This window comes from Fonsecaea pedrosoi (assembly GCF_000835455.1).
Source record: "Fonsecaea pedrosoi CBS 271.37 unplaced genomic scaffold supercont1.2, whole genome shotgun sequence".
Lineage (NCBI taxonomy): Eukaryota > Fungi > Ascomycota > Eurotiomycetes > Chaetothyriales > Herpotrichiellaceae > Fonsecaea > Fonsecaea pedrosoi.
In genome coordinates this window covers 2922583-2947618 of record NW_013550614.1, presented here as the reverse complement: position 1 = coordinate 2947618, position 25036 = coordinate 2922583, and the positions used below count along the sequence as shown (strand labels likewise).

General features: G+C 52.5%; 11 protein-coding genes across 11 annotated transcripts; 5 read left to right on the top strand and 6 right to left on the bottom strand.

Annotated features, from left to right (window-relative positions):
• Positions 1-624: 624 nt before the first annotated feature.
• Z517_03018 (uncharacterized protein) lies at positions 625-1237 on the bottom strand (the record flags this gene model as incomplete). Its single annotated transcript, XM_013432126.1, has 2 exons — positions 625-1096; positions 1155-1237. The coding sequence occupies 2 exons, from the start codon at positions 1235-1237 to the stop codon at positions 625-627; spliced, it is 555 nt and encodes a 184-aa protein (XP_013287580.1).
• Positions 1238-1606: 369 nt separating this feature from the next.
• On the bottom strand, positions 1607-3974 carry Z517_03017 (uncharacterized protein; the record flags this gene model as incomplete). Its single annotated transcript, XM_013432125.1, has 5 exons — positions 1607-3055; positions 3108-3139; positions 3190-3397; positions 3451-3745; positions 3883-3974. 5 exons carry the CDS (start codon positions 3972-3974, stop codon positions 1607-1609), a joined length of 2076 nt encoding a protein of 691 aa, XP_013287579.1.
• A 361-nt stretch (positions 3975-4335) lies between these two features.
• On the top strand, positions 4336-5346 carry Z517_03016 (uncharacterized protein; the record flags this gene model as incomplete). The annotated part of the gene is made up of 1 exon (XM_013432124.1): positions 4336-5346. The coding sequence occupies one exon, from the start codon at positions 4336-4338 to the stop codon at positions 5344-5346; it is 1011 nt and encodes a 336-aa protein (XP_013287578.1).
• A 429-nt stretch (positions 5347-5775) lies between these two features.
• Z517_03015 (uncharacterized protein) lies at positions 5776-7473 on the bottom strand (the record flags this gene model as incomplete). The annotated part of the gene is made up of 4 exons (XM_013432123.1): positions 5776-6461; positions 6512-6688; positions 6759-7340; positions 7401-7473. The coding sequence occupies 4 exons, from the start codon at positions 7471-7473 to the stop codon at positions 5776-5778; spliced, it is 1518 nt and encodes a 505-aa protein (XP_013287577.1).
• Positions 7474-10088: 2615 nt separating this feature from the next.
• Z517_03014 (uncharacterized protein) lies at positions 10089-10564 on the top strand (the record flags this gene model as incomplete). The annotated part of the gene is made up of 2 exons (XM_013432122.1): positions 10089-10306; positions 10405-10564. The coding sequence occupies 2 exons, from the start codon at positions 10089-10091 to the stop codon at positions 10562-10564; spliced, it is 378 nt and encodes a 125-aa protein (XP_013287576.1).
• Positions 10565-11662: 1098 nt separating this feature from the next.
• Positions 11663-13037, bottom strand: Z517_03013 (uncharacterized protein; the record flags this gene model as incomplete). The annotated part of the gene is made up of 2 exons (XM_013432121.1): positions 11663-12622; positions 12678-13037. 2 exons carry the CDS (start codon positions 13035-13037, stop codon positions 11663-11665), a joined length of 1320 nt encoding a protein of 439 aa, XP_013287575.1.
• A 725-nt stretch (positions 13038-13762) lies between these two features.
• On the top strand, positions 13763-16262 carry Z517_03012 (uncharacterized protein; the record flags this gene model as incomplete). The annotated part of the gene is made up of 3 exons (XM_013432120.1): positions 13763-14284; positions 14371-16059; positions 16152-16262. 3 exons carry the CDS (start codon positions 13763-13765, stop codon positions 16260-16262), a joined length of 2322 nt encoding a protein of 773 aa, XP_013287574.1.
• Positions 16263-18133: 1871 nt separating this feature from the next.
• On the top strand, positions 18134-20504 carry Z517_03011 (uncharacterized protein; the record flags this gene model as incomplete). Its single annotated transcript, XM_013432119.1, has 4 exons — positions 18134-18158; positions 18215-18240; positions 18290-19270; positions 19389-20504. The coding sequence occupies 4 exons, from the start codon at positions 18134-18136 to the stop codon at positions 20502-20504; spliced, it is 2148 nt and encodes a 715-aa protein (XP_013287573.1).
• Positions 20505-20640: 136 nt separating this feature from the next.
• Positions 20641-21544, bottom strand: Z517_03010 (uncharacterized protein; the record flags this gene model as incomplete). The annotated part of the gene is made up of 4 exons (XM_013432118.1): positions 20641-20825; positions 20879-21017; positions 21079-21456; positions 21515-21544. 4 exons carry the CDS (start codon positions 21542-21544, stop codon positions 20641-20643), a joined length of 732 nt encoding a protein of 243 aa, XP_013287572.1.
• A 665-nt stretch (positions 21545-22209) lies between these two features.
• On the top strand, positions 22210-22774 carry Z517_03009 (uncharacterized protein; the record flags this gene model as incomplete). Its single annotated transcript, XM_013432117.1, has 2 exons — positions 22210-22374; positions 22526-22774. The coding sequence occupies 2 exons, from the start codon at positions 22210-22212 to the stop codon at positions 22772-22774; spliced, it is 414 nt and encodes a 137-aa protein (XP_013287571.1).
• Positions 22775-23168: 394 nt separating this feature from the next.
• Z517_03008 (uncharacterized protein) lies at positions 23169-24956 on the bottom strand (the record flags this gene model as incomplete). The annotated part of the gene is made up of 3 exons (XM_013432116.1): positions 23169-24043; positions 24115-24578; positions 24628-24956. The coding sequence occupies 3 exons, from the start codon at positions 24954-24956 to the stop codon at positions 23169-23171; spliced, it is 1668 nt and encodes a 555-aa protein (XP_013287570.1).
• Between the last annotated feature and the right edge of the window lie 80 nt (positions 24957-25036).

Here is a 25036-nt window from a genome sequence, read left to right as displayed (position 1 = left end):
CGCTTGTGACACAGCCTCCGTGCCCGGATAGTTAATTTGGTGACGATGGATCGAAAGGGATGGTAAGCTAGGCACCGAAGTCGAGGATTCCGAGTGAAGAGCTCATGCAGTGCCATTGTCGTCGTCGTCACCGTGGCATTCATGATATGGACAGTTTCGTGAATAGAACGAAGCATCGCTCCATTTATTCAGCAGGTTCCTTCAATGCGCTGCTCCGTTTGCTAGTCGGAGGGGTTATGTCTTTGTAGTGATGTGCCTGCAGGTGCAGGATCAAACAAACTTCATGGAATGATAAGGGTCATACGCAGTGACTCAACCGTGACACACGGTAGATCTGGACAATGTAGGTGGCAATCCCGGAAGGCCTGTAGCCTTGACCCAGGCTGTTGATACAGCTCTTTGCCTGTAAACGTATCAGCTCCATCTAACCCAACGTTCGTGCTTAGCAAACAGAACCAGACAATAACCACGCGTCCGGAAGGAAAAGAAGCCCAGATCCACTGATGGTGGATGTGTTTGCACATTTGTGAAAATGTTATCCTAGTCCCCATTCATTCATGCATGACCATTACCTACTTTTCTCCATCCAAAGAAACCCCCAGCAAACATGTTTGACGCTCCGGTTTATGACCAAATGCTCTCCTCTGACCCGTCCTCTTTCCCTGCCTCGAGCTCTTTGAGCTGTTTCCTCAGCACATCCGCCCTAAAGGACCGAACCGCCCTCTGAATCCTCTCTTGACAAGCTGGGTCTTGCGCAATGGCTCTCCTCGCGGACCACGACCCGGTAAGTAAACCAGCCTCCCCACCCAGAAATAGGCCCGCGATGCCGAAGAATGTGTATGTCACGATATCTCCCAGAGGTGTGGGCTGCAACAGAGGAGTGATGTCCGGAATAGCCTCTTCGCGACCGCTTGCGAATCGGACGTGCGTAGGCTTCTCAGCGGCGCGGAAGGCCTGAAACATGGCGTTGCGGTTTGCTCGCAGGCGGAAGGCGAGGAAACCCCCTAGCGCAATACCTGCGAGGGAGCCTATGAGGGCATGTCTGGAAGCTTTGGATGCGGCCGACCGCAGTAAGTCACGGTCTTCTTCTCGTAGACTATGTCATAGTCAGTTTGACTCCATAAGCATGAGATGAGGGCTGTATGTTGGCTCACTCATGCTTGAAATGCTCCTCTGCAAGTCTCCCAAGTTCCTCTCCTTGGGTTCTTCTGAGAGCTGCAAATGCATCCACAGACATTGTTGATGAGTGATTGAGAGTGGTCAGCTGGAGCTACTTCTTCTGCACTGCTTTGAACAGCTATAGACCACCGAGCTATACTGGGAAGTGAAAAGAGTCAGTTCGTGGAATGAGTCGGACTCTTATAGCCATGGAGCGCGCCGGAAGTCGAACCATTTTGTTAACGATCGACGTCATTGAGCGAAGCTCATGGAGCTTCGCGCGAGCTGGAAATGTGGTTCCGGCTGGAGCTCCGGATGATGCAATGATCCTCCGTATAAATTAGTCCGGAGCAAAAAGGCTGAGACCGCAGCTTCTCCCTAAAAGGAAATCAACACAACCCACATCAGTATCATCTGGTTGGAATAGACGACCGTTTATTTGTAACAATCATATGGGAAAGTGTCCAAGCCCCCAATATACATCAACACTTGTAGGCTTGTCTATTTCAGGACCATAGCCTACCCGTTGCTGCGACTGCGTATGTCCCAACTCATCAATTCCTGGGTCTGTCCCGGGTAGAGAAGTTGACGGCCTCGAGGCGCTCATCCTCGACTGCCAAGATCCAATTGCCTGCGCCCTACTCAGCAGATGCCGGAGTGCTGCTACCACGGTCTTGATTTCTTGCGATGAATCCGAGCCGTCTGATTGCAGCCACACAATATAAGATGAGCTGAGGGCATGAAACACGGCATCGCGCAAGTCTGTATCGCCACCGTCGTTCCAGCCAGCAGTTGACGTCTGCACATCGACGGCAGCACTTGGACTAGCCAGAGAAATCTCTTCTTCAAGCTCGGCACAGAGGATGGCGGTTGCAAACAGGAAGTCTTGCACAAGCAGCGACAGGAATTTCCAACCATGACGACACAGCTGACCACCGATTCGAGTCTCAAGATACAAGGCCCACTGATATCGAAGTATGGCGAGGGCAGCTTCGATGCATACCTTGCGAGATTGTGCATATCGTTCCTGGTTTCTGCCCAGGGACATGTATTTGCGATGCAAAACAATCTGCGCTCTGCGGTAGATAAAGGTGAGAAAAGTGCAACGCACACTGATGGTGGCAGGGGCTTGTGAGAGCGACGGGAGGTCTTGTGCCTGCGGTTCAGATTTCCAAACGGGGATAATCGACTCGTAAGCACTGGTAAGCACCTTGTCCAGTCTTACGACTTCGGTATACGAAGAAGCCTTGACCGACATGGTAAGATCATTGACCATCCCGAAGATGCTGAGGAGCTGATTTTTGGCAACGTGGAACTGCCCTATGGTCCGTGAAGACTCTGGCCTAGGAGGGGGTAGTTCGAGCATATCCTCGTCAAGGTCTTCCTCAAACAGATTCCTGGGATCCGCAGTGTCGCAGAGCGAAATGTTGATCATGCGAGGCAAACCGAATTGGATGGAGAGATACATGTCCCACCCAACAAGCATGTTCCAGACTCTGCGGCGCCTCTCAGCTTCGAAGCAGGACATTGTCGGCCAATGGGATCCGTCACGATGATAGCCGGCTCGGAAAGCAATGCGAACAAGACTTCCCCATAGCACCCACGGGCTCTGCAAGCTCTTGGTCTCTCCTTCCCTCAATGTCTCGATGAATAAATAGAGCAACATGGTTTCCACCGCATATCGTGGACCTTGGCAGTATTTACCCTGAACCAGACACTGGATGGTTTTCTGACGATATAATCGGACTAGGCGTTCCGGTTGAGCCTCTGCGATTTGCAGTCGCAGCTCCTCATTCGATGAGAATTGCTGATACTGCACGGCCAAACACATCAGTGCAAACAAGAGTCCAATCCACATGGTAGACACTGACGTCGGATTCTCCCAGAAGCTGTCGTACTGCAACCAATATTAGTAGTGGAGCGCGGAGAGTTGTATTTTAGGCGCCTACCTCTTTTTGAAACGTTGGGGGATGAACAAGCACTATCGAAATTAGCACAAAGACTTGATTGGAGGTGGATCAATTGACCGACTTGCTTCATTATCTGTGTTGACGAAGCACACGGTTATCAAAGCATCGACGAAGCCCTTTGAAGGAATGGCGCCGAGAATATCTTCTCTACTGGCTTTGCCACAATATCCGAGGAGGTCGGGCTCTTCCTCTGCTGCTCTATGGTTTAGGTCGTCCTCATTGTTGGTGAGAAAGGTATTGTTTTGGAATACATTTCTCAAGGCAGGAATCTGAGGTGGAAATCAGCTTTGTGCGACCGCAAGTTCTTGCAAAGGCAACATACGCCTTGCAGAATCGCCAGCCAATGAGCACTACCAACATAGTCATCTTTGCCCTGAGAGATTTGAAGCCACCCTGCTGAATCAACAATAGGCTCTGGATCCTGGCGATAGTAGTCCTGCTGGTGGGTTTGGTCTTGGATCAAGAGCACATTGTCCTCTAATGTCGGTGGGATAGGTTCGTCCTGACTCAAGGCACCCATCAAGTATTCAACTTGGGACTCGAGCTGCTTGACTCGGTCCTTGACATCAGAGGGGACCGATTGATCCAGGATTCTTGCCGTTGTTGGCTCTAGGAGACTGGAGTTGGGAAAAGTGCAAGATTCAGCCAATCCCCGGCGCGAGCAGTTGTGGCAGGGCTGGCAACGGTCACACTTCAACCTATTTTCGCCCCGGGTAAGCTCATCAGCACCCTCGGGGGTTAGGGCAGCATTCACTTTCTTTTCCTACACAGGTTGCAAGACAACTGAGGCTTCTCTCGCCGTCGACGAGCAGCCTTGGCCTGTCGCTCTTCCTCGGACAGTGTCATGTTGCGCTTACTAGATGACCGAGAGAGACGCATTCTGGGTTTACTTTGAATAGCAGCATTTATAAAGTGCTCTCAAAGAGCTCGCCCTCAAAAGTAGTCAAGGAGTAGGAGCAAGGGACGTGGTGACAAGTATATCGGGTCCGGACTGAAATTCCACCGAGCCCGACCCTCCGACCCTCCGTGTTCCAAAAGAGGAGAAGCGTAAAATGTCACAGCCTTGCATGCCTGTCAATTCATCTGGTTCTCCGACTGCGGTGATCATCTCCACCTCCCACTCGCTGCCCTGCATGTGATTATTTCCAGCGTCTACATGGAGTTGCTGTCCTGGTAAAAGATCACCTCACAGCCAAAGGTAGGAGTCATGGCCGACAGTCTCTACGGCATCAAGCAGGCCTCCAAGACCAAAGCCAAGGAAATTTCATCCTCCACTTCTCTCGCGTTCTCTACCAACTTGGCGTCACTGATCTCCAGCTCATCCTCTGCCAAAGCCAAACACACGTCTGGCCGATCGCGTCCTTCCAAGGAGAAATCGGACATCTTCACCACTCACAACAAGAATGTCAAGAAGCGGTCCGCAGCCGACCTCGAGGATGGCCAGCAGCAACGCCACAAGACCCGCGATGATATCGGTTCGGTCGACGATGCCGAGTTGCACAGATCCAAGAGGAGGATGCAGGACAAAGTCCGTCTGTACAATGCCATGAAGCGCGGCGAATACATCGGCAAGGAGGACTATGACAACCGCGGTCTGGTAGATTTCGACCGCAAATGGGCGGAGGATCAAGCAAATGGTGAAGGAGGTGCTTCTGACAGCTTCGACTCCGACGATGGCAGTGCAGTCGGAGAAGAAGAGATTTTGGAGTATCTAGACGAGTTCGGCCGCCTCAGGAAAGGGACAAAAGCGCAGGCTGCGCGTGAAGAACGAAGGAAACGGATGCAGGCCAACGCCGCCGAAGAAGAGGAGCGACTCTCTGCGAGACCGTCAATGCCGGGTAACGTTCTCTACGGAGATACTATCCAACACCAGGCTTTCAACCCTGACCAAGCCATTGCCGAGCGCATGGCCGAGCTTGCGAAGAAACGGGACAAATCCGCCACTCCCCCTCCGGATACACACTACGACGCCAGTGCCGAAATCAGGACCAAAGGCACCGGGTTTTACACTTTCAGTCAAGATTCGGAAGAGAGGAAGCGAGAAATGGACGCTCTTGAGAAGGAGAGACTCGAGACAGAGAGGATACGAAAGGAGAGGGACGAGAAGAAAGAGCAGAGGAAGAAAGAAATCGAGGAGCGGCGCAAGGCGATTGCCGCACAGAGGGCGAAGGCGCAGGCTGACAAGTTTCTCAACGATCTTGATATTGAAGGCTTCTGAACAGAGCTGGAGTGAAGATATTCAGTTGCTGACGGCTGGCTGGCTGGGTTGTTCAACGTGCACCCCGCTGGTCATAGTCCTCACGAGAATCACTACTGCCTCGGGGACGTCCTCATATTAATCAATATCCACGCATCGGCTGCAGCATTTCTGAAATATCTCCATGTCTTCATCCACCATGGCCGAGACGAGACGACCAGCAGTGTGCCTGATGGCTATCCAGATTTTCTGCTGCGTTTCTTAACCCGACGGACCCGATCCAATGCGATATCTCGTCCCAACCGTTCGCTCGAATCTTTGGTGGCCTTGACACAGAGACTCCAGTGCCCCGTGCTCGCCGGAGAACTGGTGCTCTCCTCCTCGCCAGACCCCAAGCCAACTCAAGGGTCAGTACTTTCGGAAAGGATTCCTCTACTGGATCTCCCCCAGTCAAAACCCCGAATCGAACTGTGCCGAGTTGTCCATAGCCCATCCCGAGTCGTACACTGCGGTATCCTGCCCCATCGACCAGTCCATGCCCTGCGCCCCACCGGCATCTTGGGTTGTATTAATCCCCATGGGATCTACAGCTGTTGCACTGGTATCAAAATTTCCACCGTTTGCCGCACCCGTACTATCTGACGCGCCATATATCGCATTTGACTGCCCAGCCACCACTGCATTCGTGATGGACGCCACGGCGATGCTGGTGGCAAGCTCATTGAAGAAGTTATGCTGCTGTGCCGGGCCACCAGGTCTTACCACCTGCCCGGGAACGTGGCTTTGAGGTCTTGACCACTGTGTATGGGGTGGAGCACTGCTGATTCTTTGTCCTGGAGGTGGTCTGGCAAGTCCAGCCGTGGGATGCGCATTGGCGGCGTGACCAGGCCACTGGGACTGGGGAGCAGCAGTAGCACTGAAAGGACGCTGGGGTGGATAGGGCGACTGCGGTGACGGGAAAGATCCTGTCGAGACTGGACTCTGAAGTATCTGGCCCTGTTGGGTTTGGTTGGTATCGTCGTTGAACCTGGGAATGGGGTGGACATGCAATTTGCTGGCATACTGGACGCAGTGAGTACACAGCTTGAGGACTTGGTTACACTGCTGACAATGCAAAGACGAGATGGGTGTGGTTTCTGAGCAAGTGGTGTTAGTGATTATCCAACCCGCAAGATTGAAAACATACTATGTAAGCAGAGACTGCACTGTTCGCCAACGTCGGTGACGAGCCCGTCGACTCGCATGACTTTTCTCTGGCACTCCCGATATGATCGCGCAATGACCTGATTCAGATTCTCTTCGGTGTAGACGTCAATAAAGTCTGTGTGGGCGTGTCCTTTGAGAGCCTCGATCGTTCGCATCGCTAAGCACCACCCGCACCGCATCAGCAAATAGGCATTTCCATGCTAATCGCCGTCCAACTTGGGACTTACGTTGGGCACACTTCTGGCAGTAAATGCCGCTGGAGAGCCAGCCTGTCTTTGCGACCTGAAACGTCCACTGCCACGGCTCGTGGTGGCTCGGGTGGCCGTGGCCGAGCGAATAGCAGCTCAGGCAGCGGTACATGGGCTCGTTGATGTCGACGAAGCACGTCTTGCAGAAGATGACGGACTGGCCGAGCGCGAAGCCCTTTGAGCAGGAGATGCAGTGATTGACGGCGGCGTCGTCACAGCACGAGTTTGTCGGGAGCGTGTCGGCCGCCGTGACCCTCCCCGTCGAGCATGTGGGCTCGAAGATCTTGAAGGTCCGGTGTGGGTGGGTGTTGACGCCTCGCGAGAACCAGCATCCCCGACACAGCGTGTAGGGGCATTCGAGGCACGCGTACCGACTCGCCGAGCGTTTTCGACATGCCGAGCACGGTTGAGGGGCAGCTTTGTTGGTGGCGTCGTGGATGTCGCCGTGCACCATCGAGACCGAGGCCAGGGCATGGCTCGGCTGGTGTTGGAGCCAGCAGTGCTTGCAGAAGGGCAGCCTGCAGTAGGTACAATCTGCAAAGGTGACGTCCCAGGGGATACCTGAGAAGAAGTCAGCACAGCGCTTCCCAAAGGGGGGTCTAGGCGAAACACTGTTTGTACCGGAATGGCAGAGGGCACATGTTCGTCCCAGGGCGGGGGTTGAGGTGTGGGCGTTGACGAGTTGAGCAGCCATTTCTGTATGCTTAGTCTTTACATGGGAGATGGTCAACAGATCATTGGTATGAATGGTTCACCGCCCGTCGATCTTTCTGGAGGTTGGATGGTATTGTCATGAGGTAGAGGGAGAGGGAGAGCAGTCTGTGAAGATTTCACATGGAGAGGAAAGAGAGGAGCATGAGATGGGATGAGATGGGCATAGCCAGGGACTTCCAACCACCGCCTACTACGCACTACGCGCCTACAACTACCCCGTACATGTCCCTTCATTCTCTGTGGTATCTTCTTCCCTGCGTCCCCATGGCCTGGACGCTGGTAAGGCCAGACTGAAGAATTGGGCTGTGGCTGTCATTGTCGTTGTCATAATTACTCGTCCTCGTACGTCAAGGACTTGTTTAGTGCTCTCGCCTCGCATGACGGACAGGGTTCTGAGGGGGGAGTGGAAGTGCTCGCAGGAGGTGCTGTAGGCTGGCCTAACCAGACCAGATTCCGGGACTATCGATTGGGGCTTTCGCGGGATCCCTGCACAACGTCCATCCCAGCCGGGCGCAGGGAGGCAGATGGCAGATGGGCATGTAGGCAGCCAGTCGGTCGGTGAAACACTTACTCAATACGGATCAATAAAAGGGGGGAGAGGGACGCCGTATCCGTAGGAAGGCTGAAAAGCCACACTGTCCGTCTGTCCAGACCACAGTTTCTGCTAGGGAGGCTCTCTATTTCCTAGCCGCATGCACACCCTTCCAACATACATACATACATACTCTAGTACATACATTGATAAATACTGTGCTTGTGTATAGCTATAGAGGAATCGTTCAAGGACACCGTTCTCCTTTTCAGATGGAATCGAGTTGCGTTGGTTGGTTGGGACAAAGCAACAAAAAAAAGGGGGGGAGAATCAATCAATCAGGCTGAGTGGCGAGATCCAGCCACACACTCACCGACACACAAACTCTTCTCCTCCTCTTTACCTCACTCTCCCACACTCTCTGTCTCTCTCCTACCCACTCTGCCTCCCAGCCTTCCAGTCTCGTAATCCCAGCATCAGAATCTTGGCCAACGACAAAATTAGACCAGAAACTCGTGTTTCTTCCAAAAAACGCTCACACACCTCCATGCAGCCTGGCTTCGCATCGACCAATGAGCTCACTACCCTTGAACCAATCGAATGAGAAGAGTCACCGGGGACATTTCCGTGGCTTGAAAGTGAGGGTCTTGGGACTTTAGCCAATACATACGGGTACGAGTCTGAGATACAGCGAGAGTTTTCACTCGTCCGTCTCAGATTGCGTCTGTAACGTGGCAGGGCAGGGCAGGGCAAGGCATCTGCGAAGAGCATTTCTGACACCTTTGGCACCTCTGCCCCCTTTTCAGCCTTATGACTTACCTAGAGAACAGAGGATAACGACGACGTTTCACCACAGTGGCATTTACTGTACTATTACTACTCGTTCGAGGTACAATATGTGCCTGTGTCCACCTGACCGAGATGGGCTGCCACCTTTCCCTCCTGACTATCGAAACCCCCAGTGGCAGTGGTCAAGAAACCCTCGAATACGAGTAGGTGAGAATGTGACAGGGAAGAAGGTGGCGTCTCTAGAAACATACGAATAGAAAGCCACTGCCCAAAGCCCAGAGCCTAGATGCCAAATGAGAAACAAGACACAACCGTTTTAGAGGGTTACGAGTACATACACCCGTATGCGTGCGTATCCCCCTGGTATCTGGTATTGAAGAGCCAGACTCACAAGAGTCACGACAGGGTTACACAACGGCGGAAATGGCTGATTTGTGAGAGAGTCCTAGAGCCTCGTTCCATCTCTCCTTCCCAGTCTCCTATCTCTTGCCTCTTCCCTGTCACTCTTCGTGTCTGGCTCGCTTGTTTGCTTGCTCGCTTGCTTACTTGCTTCCTTGCTTCCTTGCCTGTCCAATAACTCCCACGCCAACCCTGTCCCTGTCCGAATTGGTTCAACAGAAAGAGACACGAACGACAAGGCTAAATATGGGACTCAGTCTCGATCAAGCCTCCTCCCTCCCGGCCAGAACCCCCAAAAGTCACTCGTGGCGCTTCGTGTTTCTGTATTACGAGGGTCATGAATTAGCACAGCCAGCGTCCAACGTCCAGAACACATGTACCTCGTAACGTCGTTGCCTTTGCCACCTCCCACTTCCCCGGCCTGGGCCTGGCTCAGCCTGATCTGATCTGTCTCTCCTCAAAACTGTTTCTCAGTCAAAGTCAAAGGACAGGTCGACAGTTATCACTTATCACTTATATCCACCCTCGACCACCTCTCACTTCTTCATCCACTCGTCTCTTCACCATTCCCTCGACTCAACTGTTCAGCACCTCTACCTTTCCTTGTACTCCAATAACCATGAATCCTGCCTTTGAAAAGCCCTCTCATGGTGGTAAGTACATACCCCCGCTGTCGCCCGTGACATCCATATACAGGTATAGAACGCAATCTAACAAGAAGTCCCCCAACAGTGGACAGCCAGGCCACCGAAGTTTTGATGCCGGCGTAAGTATCTATCTCGGTACACGGATCTACTCGAAACTCATGCTGATGAATCATGTACAGAGATCTTCGATTCCAACAGTCACCGCAGCCTACTGGCGCCGCCCAAGTAATGGCTCCGACTCCGGTGCTGCAACAGACGCCGCAGCAAGAGTACACCGAGAAAGTTTTCCCAGCACCCCAGCAGCCCGGCTATCGCTCTGCATCAGGCCAGTTCCGTCAGGCCGTGGCCGTTCCCAATCTCGGCATGTCGCCGGCGCCGGTCGACTGTCCGGCTTGCGGCCAACGGGCCATGACCAACGTCAGCTACCACACAGGCAACACCACGCAGTAAGTTTCTCGTACCCTCTACCTTTCATCTTCCAGCGGACACAATGTTCCTACCCTTCCCTTGTAAAGACAAAGTCAACAAGCTGAATCTTACATAGTGTCTGGGCCGGCGTCGCTTGCTGCCTGACCGGTCTCCTCTGCTTCATTCCCTACCTGATGAACTCGCTGAAGGACGTCCAACATCGCTGTGGGAGCTGCGGCGTGTTGTTGGCCACTTGGCACAAGAGCGGCGTGGTCGAGGTCCACATGCACGGTTGAGGTGTCGGGGCAAACATTGGATCGGTGGTGATGGAGATACCCAGGTGAATTCATGGACGGCCAGGTGGCCAGGCGGTCACAGGGACTGTGTACTCATTGAAAAGGCAGGATGGGCTCGACGGATGTATCCACGGAGGAGAGGGGACACACGGACAACTATGTAACCAGTATTCAATCACTTAGTAGTGATACCTATTTCTCAGAAAAGGAGTTCAGGCTTGACGAACCGATACCAAAAAAAAAATGGGAGGACAATTGAGTGCGTATAGGGAGTACAAGGCAAGCAAAGGATCTTCCATCTATCATCATGCTCGAGCTCTCATTGCAATGTTGAAGTGCATGTGGTATTGTCGTTGACATTGAGATTCGAAATGGCAATACATACATACATTGCCGTGGTGATACATCCATGAACTTTTGTTCGTATACAAGTAAAAAGACAGAGAGTTACAATTGAAGCCTTTCGAACCATCCAGGGGCCGGGATCGTTTGTGTTTGTTCCATACATTGGACTTTTGATCAAATATGTACAATTGGGTTTACCAGATCGACTCAAAGACATTTTCCGGCATGAATTCCCAGACTTTTATTGCTAATATTTCCAACAACCTGTCGTGGAAGAAGCCAATTTGGGAGTTCGAGTACGATACGCGCCAGGCATACTCAGAAACTACGGAAGACAGGCAGATGCAGAACCCAATTGTCCTCATGTACGTGCCATGAAATTACGTCGACCCACGAAGAAGCCTACGGTTGAAAGAAACGGAGCTCGTTACCAATTATCACACTTGAACGTTGGCATTATTACGGAGCAGCCTGACTCTTATAACCATGAGACACCTCATTTGCCTTTTCTTGCCGATCGAATCAACTCAGATGAATACTCTCGGCAGAGAATGGTCGCGATCAAAGCGCTCTATAATTTTGTGCCTATCCACTCTACATGAAAACATGGACTTCGATATCTACACTTGCATATTAAAAATGTTACTGCAAACTGCCACCACCACTGCATCAAAAACAAGAGTGGAGAGGCCTTCATCCAAAAGAAGGAAACAAAAACAAAATGATTTTCGATACACATAACCCTGAGCATGGTCACACTTTCCCCATGATCCCTTTCGAGGTTGCAGCCTTGCTGGCAAATGCAATGAAACCACCGATCAGACACATGACACCACTGAAGATTGACGCCTCCCAATAGCCTCCATAGTGCTTGACAAGAGCACCGTTGACTGGAGGACCAATCAAAGATGCCAGTGATCCTATAGCCAAACCTTGACCCATGTAAGTTCCCGCCTCCTGAGGACTTCCTGTACAAAGGGTGAAGGCTGCCGTCGCTCCCGAAATGATGGTCCCCGAGGCAAAGCCGACGAAGACCGCATACACCACCAAACCTGCAGTGGTGTCGGCCTTTGTGAGGCAGAAGATCAAGACACCTGTTGAGAGGGCGCCTGCTGCAAACACGTTCAGCCTCCCAAGTTTATCTGCGAGTATGCCGGGAACGATTCGACCAAACGTTGAAGCTCCGTTGAGGATTGCAAGGAGGTAGGATGCCAGCGTTGGATCCATGCCTTGTGAAACTGCATATGATGGCAGGTAGAAAAGCGGCATCCACATGCCCATGAACATGAAGAAGAGGGCCGCTATCAGCAGCACGAAATTAGCTTCTTGAAAAGCCTTCCAGATGAAGAAGGTCGTCGTCCGCGGAGGGAGGCGAGGTTTGACAAATATGCAAGCAAATGCCATCAATGGGAGCAGCACAAATGCCATGATGCGCACTGACCAGCCGAACCCTAGGGAAGAATTGTTGAGCATCTTGGACAAAGCAATCGGGAAAACGACGCCTCCAATTGATGACCCAGATATTGCCAGACCGAACGCAGCGCCTCGCTTTTTATCGAAGTACTGGGACAAGGCTCCCAATGGGGGGAAAGTCAGGAACCCCAAGGCAAAGCCAAGTAGGATGCCTTGAGCGAGCATGAATTGCCAATACTCCTTGCAGATGCTGACCATCATCAAAGCAAGCACGAATGTCACGATGGCTGGACGGAGGATCTACTTGCAACGTTAGTCTGACATTCGACGTTGGAGCAGAAAGACCGAGACACACCCAGATCCCATATCGATCGAACACAGGCCCAGCAACGGCTCCTACGGCAAATTGGAGGAAGGCTGCTATTGATCCAATCCAAGCAATGTCGTCGGGTGATTTTTCTGTCAATTGATGTGACAAATAGTACTCTTCGAAAACGCCGAACGCGTTGGTGAATCCCAATGCCGAGAAAGTAATGCAGGCTGCGCCGACTGTCACAAGCCAGGCCCGAAGTCCACCGTCAGGCGGAGGGTCGAAGTCAGGTTTCGTCGAGTCACCACTCTGGATTTGTTCTTGTCCCAGCTCGGGATCAGGGGAGGGTATTTTCTCTTCAACGGCTGGTGGCTGCTGGGTTGTTTCTTCTTCTCGAGACTCCATAGTGAGAGGTCTAGGTATATCGACACCAACCTTCTTCGTGTGTTCGGATCTGGAAACTGGAATGGTCAGCTGCAAAGAGAGGTATTGTTACTTGGATTGTGTCATAGTCGAAATGATCTCAGATGCAAGGGGGTTTAGTTATATACGAGAAATGCTTGCTTGCATTTTCCGGCACCATTGTCTTCGGAGTCGGCCTGGACTGGATCCCTTTGATATCTCCCGAGAGAGAGACTTACTCTTTGGGACCTCGAATGAGACTGGTGATTGGTGCAACGGTGGACACAGACCAGACTGTGGCGTCTTGAACTGTAACCGACATCACCATTCCAATCGACATCTCGGATTACGTCGAAGTACAAATACAACAACCGCTAATATACCTCATTAGTCTGCGTCAGGGATTGTGTTTGTGTCAAATAATGCAGACACCATCCCCGATTGTGCCAGTAGCTGTACCCTCACTCAACAGCACTCAACAGCTCGTTGGCATATACGATCTGGCGAGACAGCAGGTCAATGCGTACGATCGTCTCACCCAAGAAGTAGCCAGAAGCGCCCATTAGAAGCGTCGGCATATTGTGAAGCATTAACACATAAAGCGCAGAATTATATCCGGACCGACTCGGATATCACTATGGGCGACTCTTCCACTTCATCTTGTACTGCTCATCTGAGATGCACAGCGAAGAACCCTTTGGCTGCAATTTTGCCAGGGAAAGTCCGCCATGGCCATTACCACGCTTGGTCAGCAAATGTCTGAGCCCGAACGTCGCCGAAGAAGAAGACCAGCAGTCTCATGCACAGTCTGCAGGAAACGCAAAATCCGATGCAACCGAGAACATCCATGCAACAATTGCACCCGTTCGAGAGATGCCGTCTGCATTTACGAAGATTTCCCTCCTCTGAGACAGCGTCCCAATACTGAGGAACCCGCCGCCTCTGATGGACAAACATCTCCGGGATCCACGGGGAAAACCTCAAGCATAATAAGCAGCGCCGCCACAGCTCCACATGAAACAGGGACTCCATCGTCGACAAACATCCCCATCGATACTTTGATGATAGAAGGTCCTCCTATGACCTCAGACCGGAGCCAGGACATTTCGTCTGCTCCGTTGACCCTAGAACTGCCTGACCCTGCACAATGCAGACAGGACTTTTTCGGCGAACCTCGAATGTTCGGACGCACAGTATTCCACAAGTCACGCCAATTCGGCCAGAGTCACTGGATGAATGGTGTTTCCATGGTACGTTGCGTTGCGTTGCGTTGTGTCTTTCTCGCTGTTGCTATCTTTGTTCTTTCCTCTCTCTTTCTGACCTTCCCATACGCCAGTTTGGAGGCATTCTCCATCTCATCGAGTCCCGCATGCGCAAAGAACCCACCGTGATTCCAGCCGGTATGCGACGGTGTAAGGCGTTGGCGAAAGTGATCAAATCGGCACGAATGCCAGTATGGCCGACACCGCTTAGTGACGATCTACTGTCCAGAGACGTTGTCGAACACCTCATCGACAATTACCTCCGCACGATCGAATCCGTGTATAGAATCATCCACATCCCCACGTTCAGAAAGCACGTCGAAGCACTCTGGACTCCGCCCCAGGGCGGGCGTCGCGACACCGCCTTCATGGTTCAATTGAAGTTGATCCTCGCCATTGGCGCCACGTACGACGAGACCTTTGGTCTTCGCACGTCCGCCATGCGATGGGTCTACGAGGCCCAGACGTGGCTGAACACACCGAACTCCAAAATCAGGCTGAACGTGCAGTCTTTGCAAATCAACGTGTTGCTGATCGTGGCACGAGAGCTCGTCGACGTCTGCGGAGACTTGACGTGGATCTCTGCGGGTGAGCTGTACAGACGAGCCATCTACATGGGCTTGAATCGCGACCACCCTAGCCCGGTCGGGTCGACGGTGTTCGCTACAGAGATGCGCCGACGGTTATGGAACACGGTCCTTGAGATCTGTCTGCAAGCAAGCATGGCCTCTGGTGGTCCTGTGCTCGTGTCCACGGACGACTTCGACACAAAGCCACCGAGTAATCTCGACGATGTCCAGTTGGAGGAGAAATCCCCCGCGGTAAAACCCGAGAACGTGTATACCCAAGTGTCGACGGCGATTGCTCTTCGGAAATCGTTGGCGGTGCGTCTGGCCGTCGTGAAGTTCTTGAATGATCTCAGAGTCAACGGACGATATGAGCACGTGCTCCAACTTGACGGGGAGATGAGAACGGCATACAAGACACTGACTCGAACGTTGCAAAACATGTTGTCGTCGTCGTCGTCAGATGGATCCGGGCGGCCAGGACCCAACACCTTTGAACTCATGACCACAGACCTCATGATGAACCGGTACCTATTGACCGTCCACATTCCGTTTTTCGAACAATCCATGCACGAAGCCACGTACGCATATACTCGGAAAGTCGTGCTCGAGTCGTCGTTGAAGGTGTGGTACGTGGCGTACCGATCGTCTTCTGAGCAAGTGGGTGCAGGTGCAAGTGGCGTCACCGCCAACCTCAACGTCAACACACCCTCACCCGGCCCCGGATACGGCTTCTACCCAGTCTACCGCAGCGGTCTTTTCCAAGCCTCCTGTCTCGTCGCCGCAGAACTTTGCGCACAACTCGAAGAGCAAGACGGCGTAGGGATGGGATTCACACCTCTACGACCCGACCTGTTGCCTGTCGTGCAGGAAGCCAAGACCTGGGGTTACCACGGCATGCAGATCGGCGAGACGAACATCAAGGGATACGTGTTTTCATGCCTGATCGCCGCACAAGTCGACGCGTTGATGCGTGGGATGGACAAGGACGACATTCCGAAGTTTTTGCTGCAGAGTGCAGAAGAGGCCATGAGGGAGTCTATTGCCGTATTGGAGGAGCAGGCTGGTGTCGGCAACAGGAACACGAACACGAACACGAATGCAAACGGAAACGGGAACGGCGACGGACGTGATCTGACCTCCTCCCTGGATGTGTCGACTATGGGATTCGAAGCTCTTGACGAGAGTGCATTCATGGTAAGTTCTGTTTTTTTTTTCTTTCTCTCCTCAATCCGAGAAAATATAATCGCAAAAGGGCTACACTAACCTATAGTCGCTTGTCGTGCCAGGCTCCAGATGGAATGTTTGATTTTGGAGACACGGGCACCATGGAATGGGGGTTCAACAACAATAATGTCAATGATGACGATGAGTTCCTTGCCGATGTTTCTTTTTGGTGATCATGACTTGGGAAACCCCTTTTTCTGGTGTGGTGTGGTGTGGTTCGGTGAGATGGCTGAGGTTATGGACTCATAGGGGTGTCCTAAATGTACTACATATGATGACAAAAAGGGCCAAGGGGTACGAGTACGACTATAAAGATAATGAACGGTCAGTTGGACTCTTTTCGGGAGTAGTATAAAACACGAGTCATTGGGACAATCTAAGACTTCATCCGAGGAGCGAGCTCTGGTGATGCAGAATTCTGTCAACCTATTGAAGGATCTGCTCGGCCAGTGGACGACATTGGCGGACGAAACCAAAACCATGCAAACGGGGATATCAGCAATGCTTCTAGAAACCCGGGACACATCCCTTTTGGCGAAAATCTGGGACGGCGAAGTAGCGGCAGTACAAGCAAGTCGGCTAACCCTGGAGAGGCCTTGCGCAGCTACGAGCCCTTGGAACATGCGACTACTACATATGGACCAACGGCGAACTCTCCAGATGCCCGGTGTACGAACTCAATCGCAGAGAAGTACGCCGCCTCGCAGAAGAAGATAGCGGAGCTTGAAGACAAATTGAGGGAGATGGAAAGTGAGAAGAGCAGGATGAAAGGCAACGAGGAAGCTCAAACCAGAAGGCCCGCAAACTTTGAGGACACGAATAGCGACATGGATGATATAGAGATCCGGCCCTCTATGAAATCCCCGCAATCGAAGACAGCCTCTTACTTCGATCGTCCTGCAGAAAAATCTAGAATATCTCCACGAACAGAGAGAGTCCAAGACCTGGACGAGGATGACTTTGACAAACGATGGGAAAGACATCATAAAGAGAGCCAAGATTATCTGCGCAAGGGAGCAAATCGTCCCGTATTAGATCGACATGGATCAGATGTCTATCAATATTGGAACTCGCCTGTATCAAGAGGTGACCCTGAGGGCAGTTCTGACAAACAAAAGAGGACCTGTTTACGTTGAAAGGAGAATACCGCCGTTTACGGATAAATCAAGGACGACCTCGACGGGATGAGCTTCCAAGGGGCCCCTCAATGAGGGCCTAATCGACAACTTTGGCGGACTTAGCTCTGTAACTTTGGGCAAGTACGCGACCGAGGAGGGAAGAGACAAGAGATATGGCTTGCTTGAGAGAAGTCTTGTCAGCGACGGGCGACACCGCCTTCAAGGGAGTCGCTCCTCAACTCTTTACTGAAGTAGTGATAGGTATACCTTGGGTCACAGCCGCTCCCTTCATGGAGTGGCGGGTTGCCAGCTCCAGTCGATAGCTATGGCAATCGGAAGATGGTCAGAGTCTCGGTCTAGGCTTGCGTCTACCCTGCAGTAGACCGTGAGGACGCTACCTCCATAATGCGAAGGTTGAGTCGATTGTTGCCTCTCCACCCTTCCACCTGCGTGTTGATCCGCTAACTTATCCTCTACTACTATAATGGGCTGGAGAGGTGGTTGAGTTGGCGCAGTCACATGACTACTCAAGGCATTTGATGGTGGTGGTGCTGGTAGTTGTTTCGACACTCTTCAAGCAACAGTAACAGATCAATTAAGCCTTTTGCTTCAGACAGAGAATAGAGTCTTAGTCGTGCCTCAAACCTTCTATTTCTCCTCGTTTATCGTCCATTGGAGAGAATGGATAGCGCGGAGTGAACTGGCACGGGCGCCAAGGCGATGTAATGACTAGTCACGCTTGGCCCCTCGACCGGATCAATTAACATCCGATAGTAGTACAGACTTTCTACAGAACCCTGTTGATTTCAACATTCATCGACTCAATTTTGCTCGATAACGGTGGACTGCACGACGAACACGTTCTTTTACAGATGGAATACATCAACGTTACGCGTGACTCCTTCATACCGCCTCGAATTCCAACCATGCCAAAGCATAGTCGATCGCGACGTGAGTCTCATTCGAGCTGTGGTGACACTAGAGGTGCTAATCCATTTTATCGCTAGATGGGTGCGCCAAATGTAGGCAAGGGGTAAGTCTGCTGTCGTTCCTGTCGTCGCCAAGTGCTAACCGTAGGACAGAAACTGAAATGCGACGAGAAAAGGCCGAGCTGTCGACAATGTCAGCGACGTGGCATTGCGTGTCCAGGCTACATACAGGAAATCCGCTGGTCCAAAAAGCACGAGGTCTTCGCGTCCAAAGAGGCGACAGTAGAGCCCGCAGTAGAACCTACAGAAGAGCCCGCAGAAGAGACGCGGCCCTGCCCTGAACTCCAACACCGGGCCCAAGAAGTTGGTCAGTCGCCTCAGGACCAGTCTGAGCAATGTGCGCCTGAAGTGGCCAATCTCTCCCCATATTCGCCGAGCTGTCGGACCCTCGCAGACTATACGTACCTTCCACAAGGCGGCTTGAGCTTGCAAAACGGGAGCTTCGCCCCGCAATCGGATCCTTCTCCGGAGTTGTACTTCGCCAGCCCGGATCTACGACAAATGTTTCTGGACCAAAGCACCGTCTCCAATACTGTTCTTCAGGAGAACACCGAAGCCCGGATTCATCCACCGGTGAGCACTCCTTCGGCAAATCTCAGTACAGGCTCGGCTGCAAGTGGAGACCGTGACTCTGCGCTGTCATCAAATCCAGCAACCATCGCAAGAGACCCTGTCCAGCAACGGTCGAGTCAGAATTGGCAGATATACAAAGACCCCGAAGTGCTGCTGAAGTATTATTTCGACAAAATTTGCGAATTGCATAGTACATGGGATGATCCGGCTACGCCATTCCGAGCGTTCGTGGGACGGCGACTGAAGTCTTCGCGATTGATCTCTTCATGCGTGGCCAGTATGTGCGCAATTCATCTTTTCAAAGGAGACCGCAATATGCTTCCGGTATGCATCGACTACCATTCTATTGCGGTCAAGAACCTGTCTGACGCTGTCACCGCTCTCGACTCGCGAATGTCTACCATGAACGACACGGTCCAGTCCAATCCGACGGCAGGAGCAGGCCTGAAGGATCAGCTTCAAGAGGCTCTTTTGGCATCCATTCTACTCGGAAACTCTTCTGTAGGTTCTACCCCCTTGCTTTTGTCTCTAAGATGGGTATCGACCTCGGCCTTGGAGCAGCTCTCCATACCTCCGACACACTCAATATATGGCAAGTTTATGCTGATTCCTCTCTCAGCCATGGCTCGACTCAACTGACATTGGGGTTCCTCACCTCCTCGGCGCACGAAAGTTGTTTGAATACTGGCTTACAACTATCGAAAATTGGGTGCAGCACGATTCGGTGCCACGAATGAAGCTCGACCCGGAGCAGTCTTTTCTGGTTGGCAGTATGGCCTACTGGGAAGCTTTGTTGGCCTTTGTGATTGACCAGCCACTTGATGCGGTCGATTACCTCCTGCCCTTCTCTCAAAACCCCGAGGTGGTCGTTCCAAACAATTGCACCGGTATTGGCACCCCGGTCTTCATCATCATGGCTCGGGTCGGGATCTGCCTGCGTCAGCGAAGGGTTCTTGACAAACTGGCAGGCCTTGGATGGGGGACTGATGAAGCATACACCTCACTAAAGTCCCGAGTGCTACAGCGCGCGGCGTCTTTGGAAATGAGCGCTCTTCAATATACATTGCCACCGACAGACATTGTTCAGGGCCTCGAGAGCCGACCGGAGGTGCTGCAGCAAATGCGATCTTTTGCACAGATGTATAGGTTAGCAAGTCTCTTGGAGCTGCACCGAAATTTCCCCGAGCTGTCCCATCGCCCTTGGTTGGTGACCAGTCCTTCAACAAGAGACCCATCGACTTCTGTTACACGTGCGTTCGAGAACACAGCTGTGGACGATTTCAAAGACCGATGGCGCCGGGTGCACGAGCTTGCGAGAGTGATTCTGAGCCTGATAGAGGACTTTCCCATCAGACACGAGTCCAACATGCACCAAACGCTGGTGCTCATCATCTGTGGTAGTGTCTGGTACTTACTTCCCGACCCCGAATCCTTGTCGGACGATGCAGCCGACATCTCCACCCTTGACGACCAACTTGCGTTGATAGCTATGCGACGCCAGGCGGTCGAGAGATATCGCTCTTTCCTCCGTCAAAGAATGGAGGTAACTTCCGGGGGCTGGGGTCTCTCAGAAATCTTTCAGCGGGCAGAAAAGCTGTTGGATGAAGTTTGGAAGAGATTTGATAATGACACGGAGGGAGACATGGCTCAGAAGGCGACGGATGGCCTATCTACTCTACAAAATCATTGGATGGATGTGATGATCGACTGCAAGCTTGAGACCCTTTTCGGATGACCGCGCGTCCTCCGCGTCGATGAGAGTATTCACAGGTTCTGGACCATTCATAAGCAACTAGCGTTTGCAGCGCGCGTCAGGGACAGCTATCTCTGACTTCCACCGACAGGAAGCAGAACTGATGATTATGTTACCATCAGCACACCCAGCCACCGTCAACATTCCAGGTGGCGCCGGTAACGAAGCTTGCCTCCTCGCTCAGCAGGAAAAGCACGACATTCGCAATCTCAATTGGCTGTGCGAAACGTTTCTGGACCTGTCGCTGGATTTCCTCACTTGATTCCGCTTCAGCACCGTCCACCAATCCGGTATCGACGTTCCCTGTTCAAAAGCATGTCAGCACATATACTACATGGGGAAAATCTCTTGCTCACCGGGAGCGACACAGTTGACTCTGATGTCGGGATTCTCCCTCGCCGCACTCTTGGACAAGCCGATAACAGCATGCTTGCTTGCGCAATACGCGCCGAGCAAGGGCCAGCCGATCTGGCCGTCCACACTGGCTGCCGAGACCTGTTAACAGTGTCAGCGACGGTAGGGAAGAAGCAGCCGCTCAGACCATGTCCTGACGTACGATGCTGGCTCCTTTCTTCATTCTTCTCAACTGAGATCTGATGCAGTTAAAGACGCCAGTCGCGTTGATGTCCATGGTCCTTTTCCAGATCTCGTCGGTTTCCTGTGCGATTGTGTTCTTAAACACACAGACACCGGCGAAGTTGACGGCACCGTCCAGGCGGCCTAGCTGAGTGACGGTTTTCTCGATCCACTGTTCGACACCGGCACTGTCGCGGACGTCGACAACGGTATAGATGTGCTTGTCACCAGCCAGAGTTTTGAGAGCTGCCTTCAAGCCATCTTCGTTGACATCGGCCAGAGAAACAATGGCGCCGCGGCGCGAGAGCTGTTGGGCTATCTCAAGAGCCATGCCAGAGGCTCCGCCAGTAATGGCATACTATCAAGAACGTTCAGCGCTTGACGGACCGGAAGGCAACATATCTTCGCGCACTCACCACTTTTCCTTCCCATTGCGAACCACCCATGATTGTACTTGGTATGGATTTGTTTGTAACAACAGAATATCTTGAGCCAATCTTGCCAACAGCCAGGATCTCTTGTATATGTAAGGAGCGATGTGCGGGGAGGCCGAAAGAGTCTTGGACTTTCTCTAACAGACCGGCCAGGTTCGCGGACTCTGTTCAAGTGCAGGAATAGGGTCAACCAAGCCCGGCGACTTGCCAGAACTGGCATCTCTAACCTGGACCAAGCGCTTTTACTGGACGTCCTCTACAACCTTCCTGAGAGAGCAACATGTAGCCTGGGGGCCCACTGTACAAGCAACTGCCACTATCTGATTGGCCACTGATAGAATCTCACGCCCAAGATGGGCTACCAGACGCCTTACCTTAATAGGCAATATTTGTCGGCGGACTCTAGGCAAGAATACCCTTCTATGCTCAGCGGCTTCACACTGCGGCTGCTGCATTCAATCTAGATCTGACAACCTCAACATTGCAGAGCTAAAGAGGTGAAATGGAACGCTCACGGTCTCGCCGGCGCATGGACTTGACTTTCTTCCTCTTTTCTTAAAACCGGTCCATCAAGCATCTTGAGTTTTCTTCCATCTTTGCCCCCCAACAATCCAGGCTGCCTTCCGACATCGAGCACTGCGAGTCCTTGCCATTCCTTCCGGCGACCACGTTTTAAGATGTCTTCTTCTGAGAGGAGAGTGGTCATCTCCCCCAGAGCTCCGAAAGCCAACCCTACCTACTCCCCTGCGGTTGTCCACAATGGCATCGTGTACTGCTCCGGGTCCGTTGGAACCGACCCCAAGACCATGACAGTTGTCAAAGGCACAATTGGTGACCGAACGGTGCGTTCCCCCCCGGCGGTTATTTTATCACGTCCTCTCTACCAGGGCCAGCCCCTCTCATTTCTTGACCTCACTTCGTCGTCCTCACCCGTTCTGGAAAGTCTTGCTGAGAGCACGTGCGCGCACTCTTCTAACATTGTGTATTGGCTAGATCCAAGCTCTGACGAACCTTGCGAATGTCCTCGAAGCCGCCGGATCCTGCAAGGAAAACATTCTGAAGGTCAACATCTACGTGACCAATATGAACGACGTGCCAACCATGAACGAAGCCTACAACAAATTCTTCGCCGAGCCTCGACCGGCGCGCGCCACTGTCGCCGTGGCCGCATTGGCTCGCGGTACGGATGTGGAGATTGAATGTACGGCTTTTATCAGTCGTGATAAGTTGGCCAAGTTGTGAAGATCTTTGGTCCGTCACAAGAGACAGTAACAAAGTGGTGCACAAAAGAGCAGACAGAGTCCTTTTTCTTTTCCAAACCCCCACACAAGTCTTCAGACAAGCCTGGTTGGATTGAGCTCCATTCATATAAATCGTACGCATGAAATTGGTTCCCACCCATCTCCGGCACCTTCTGTAGAGTTGTTCATCTACGCATCTGTGAGATACAAGGTACAGATTCTTGGACGTCGGGAATAATGATTCAGTCCTTTCCATGCTCAATTAGGTATATATATCGGCTATCTGTGCATACTCGGGATCAATCGAGGCTGTGATAGCACCCACAGGCGCCCCCTCTCCAGATTGAAATTCCACACCGTGAAGTAATTTAATCGGCCGATCCAGCCAGCATCAATCAAGCGTTGGATTCAGTGGTGGAAGTGCCAGGGGCGGGCAGTGCCGTCGACTCAGCGTCGGCGGCAAGTTTTCCATGTGCCTGTTCCTTCATGTCATCTGGGGCCTGCCTCCCGTTGCTCTGGACCAAGTTGATTCCGACCAACTCAATGTTCGGGCCGGTAAATGTCTTCCTCTTGCCGGCGTACCAGCAAACGAGGGTGAATAGGCACAGGCCCGAGAGGACGACACTGAGGTAGTTCATGTTGTCCTTGGTGACGGGGCGGGTGAGGGGGAAGCAGAACAGGATGCCGACAAAGAAGACCCAGATGCAGGAGAATGCGTTGCAGCAGGGTCCGAGCCACGGTCCCAGAGAAAATTGTCGCGGGGGCAGGACCTTGTCCCGGCCGCGAAGGAAGACGATGGCCTGGGGGATGACGTAGGTCATGTTCATGCCCAGGATCGAAAGAGAGATGAACGAGTTGAAGGCATTGGTGGAGCCGATATAGATTGCGCCATAGCAGGCCAGGAAGACGCCCGTGAGAATGGTCGAGTTGATGGGCGCATTGAGCTTCGGATGGATCTTGTCAAAGATTCTGCTGTACGGCAACCCGTTGTCGCGGGCAAAGGCCCAGACCAATCTGCCGCATGTAACCAGACACGAGACAAATGCACCGAAGAAGATGGTCAGGAGCCACACGGCAAAGACCGTAGCGCCTACTTTGGATCGAAGAGCCTGCTGATACACGGTGATGATGGGGACACCGCTAGCGGCGACTGCCTCCAGGTCGCTGGTGGAGAACATAAAGGCCAGCGTCCACATAAAGACGGTGATCATGCCAATGAACATGGTCAGTCCCATGGCTCGAGGGACACCCTTTCCGGGGTTAGGCATTTCTGAAGGGCCGGGCCCCGGTGTCAGCCTGAGTTTCATGATGTGCCAAAGTGGTAAAAAACAAAACACGTACCTTCAGCAACATGTGTGGCACCATCGATGGCCAGGTAGGTGAACATGGCCTGGCTGGCCCCGAGCATAAAGGCGAATCCGTCGGTCCAGCCAGTGATGTTGACGAAATCTGTAAAGACGGTCTTTGCCGATTGTTTCGGTGCGCTTCTCGCAAGCACGCAGATGAAGAAGACGACGAAACCGACAAGAGTCATTCCAAAGAAAACAATCTCGGCCGTGGGGATTTGGCGCATGAAGAAGATGACGAAGGATATCGCGATGACGAGGACGGCCACGTACACGAGGTAGGTCTGCCACTGCGCCGCTGTAAAGTCGTCGTGCCACAACCCTGCGAGGAACATGATGATCTGCGCGCACACAATGCATGCGGCCGCGGTGGCCATCCACCACGCAAAGATGCTGAGCCAACCTACTGCAAAGGACACTGGGGCACGATAGGCGGGAGAAGACACCATGAAGGCAAAGCTGTACTGTGTGAGGGACTTGTTTCCGAAATGGGAGTCTCGGTGCTTACTGATACTGGCCGCCAGACGACGGGAAAGCACTCGCCAATTCTGCCAGGCCCGCGGTGATGATTGAACACACAATGGTTGCGACCAACAAGCCAAAGATGACCGTGGGACCATTCCCAGTGACGAGACAGACACCAAAGGTGGTCGAATATCCGACCCAGGAGTTGGTAATGACAAAGGCCAACGACAGGGTGGACCAGAAGCCAAAATTTCGGGGCATCGCTTCTTCGTGGCCCTGCGCGAGAAGGGCGATCGCATCGGCAGAGAATTTGTCGCGGTCCACCGCCACAATGGACTGTCTGCCTGCGTGTTGAACGGTGAGGGTCTCCATGGCCGACTCTTCAAGCCCTTGCCGGGGGTTTTGTTTTTGGGTGCGAGCAACGGATCCAAAAAAAAAAAAAATATGTGCGA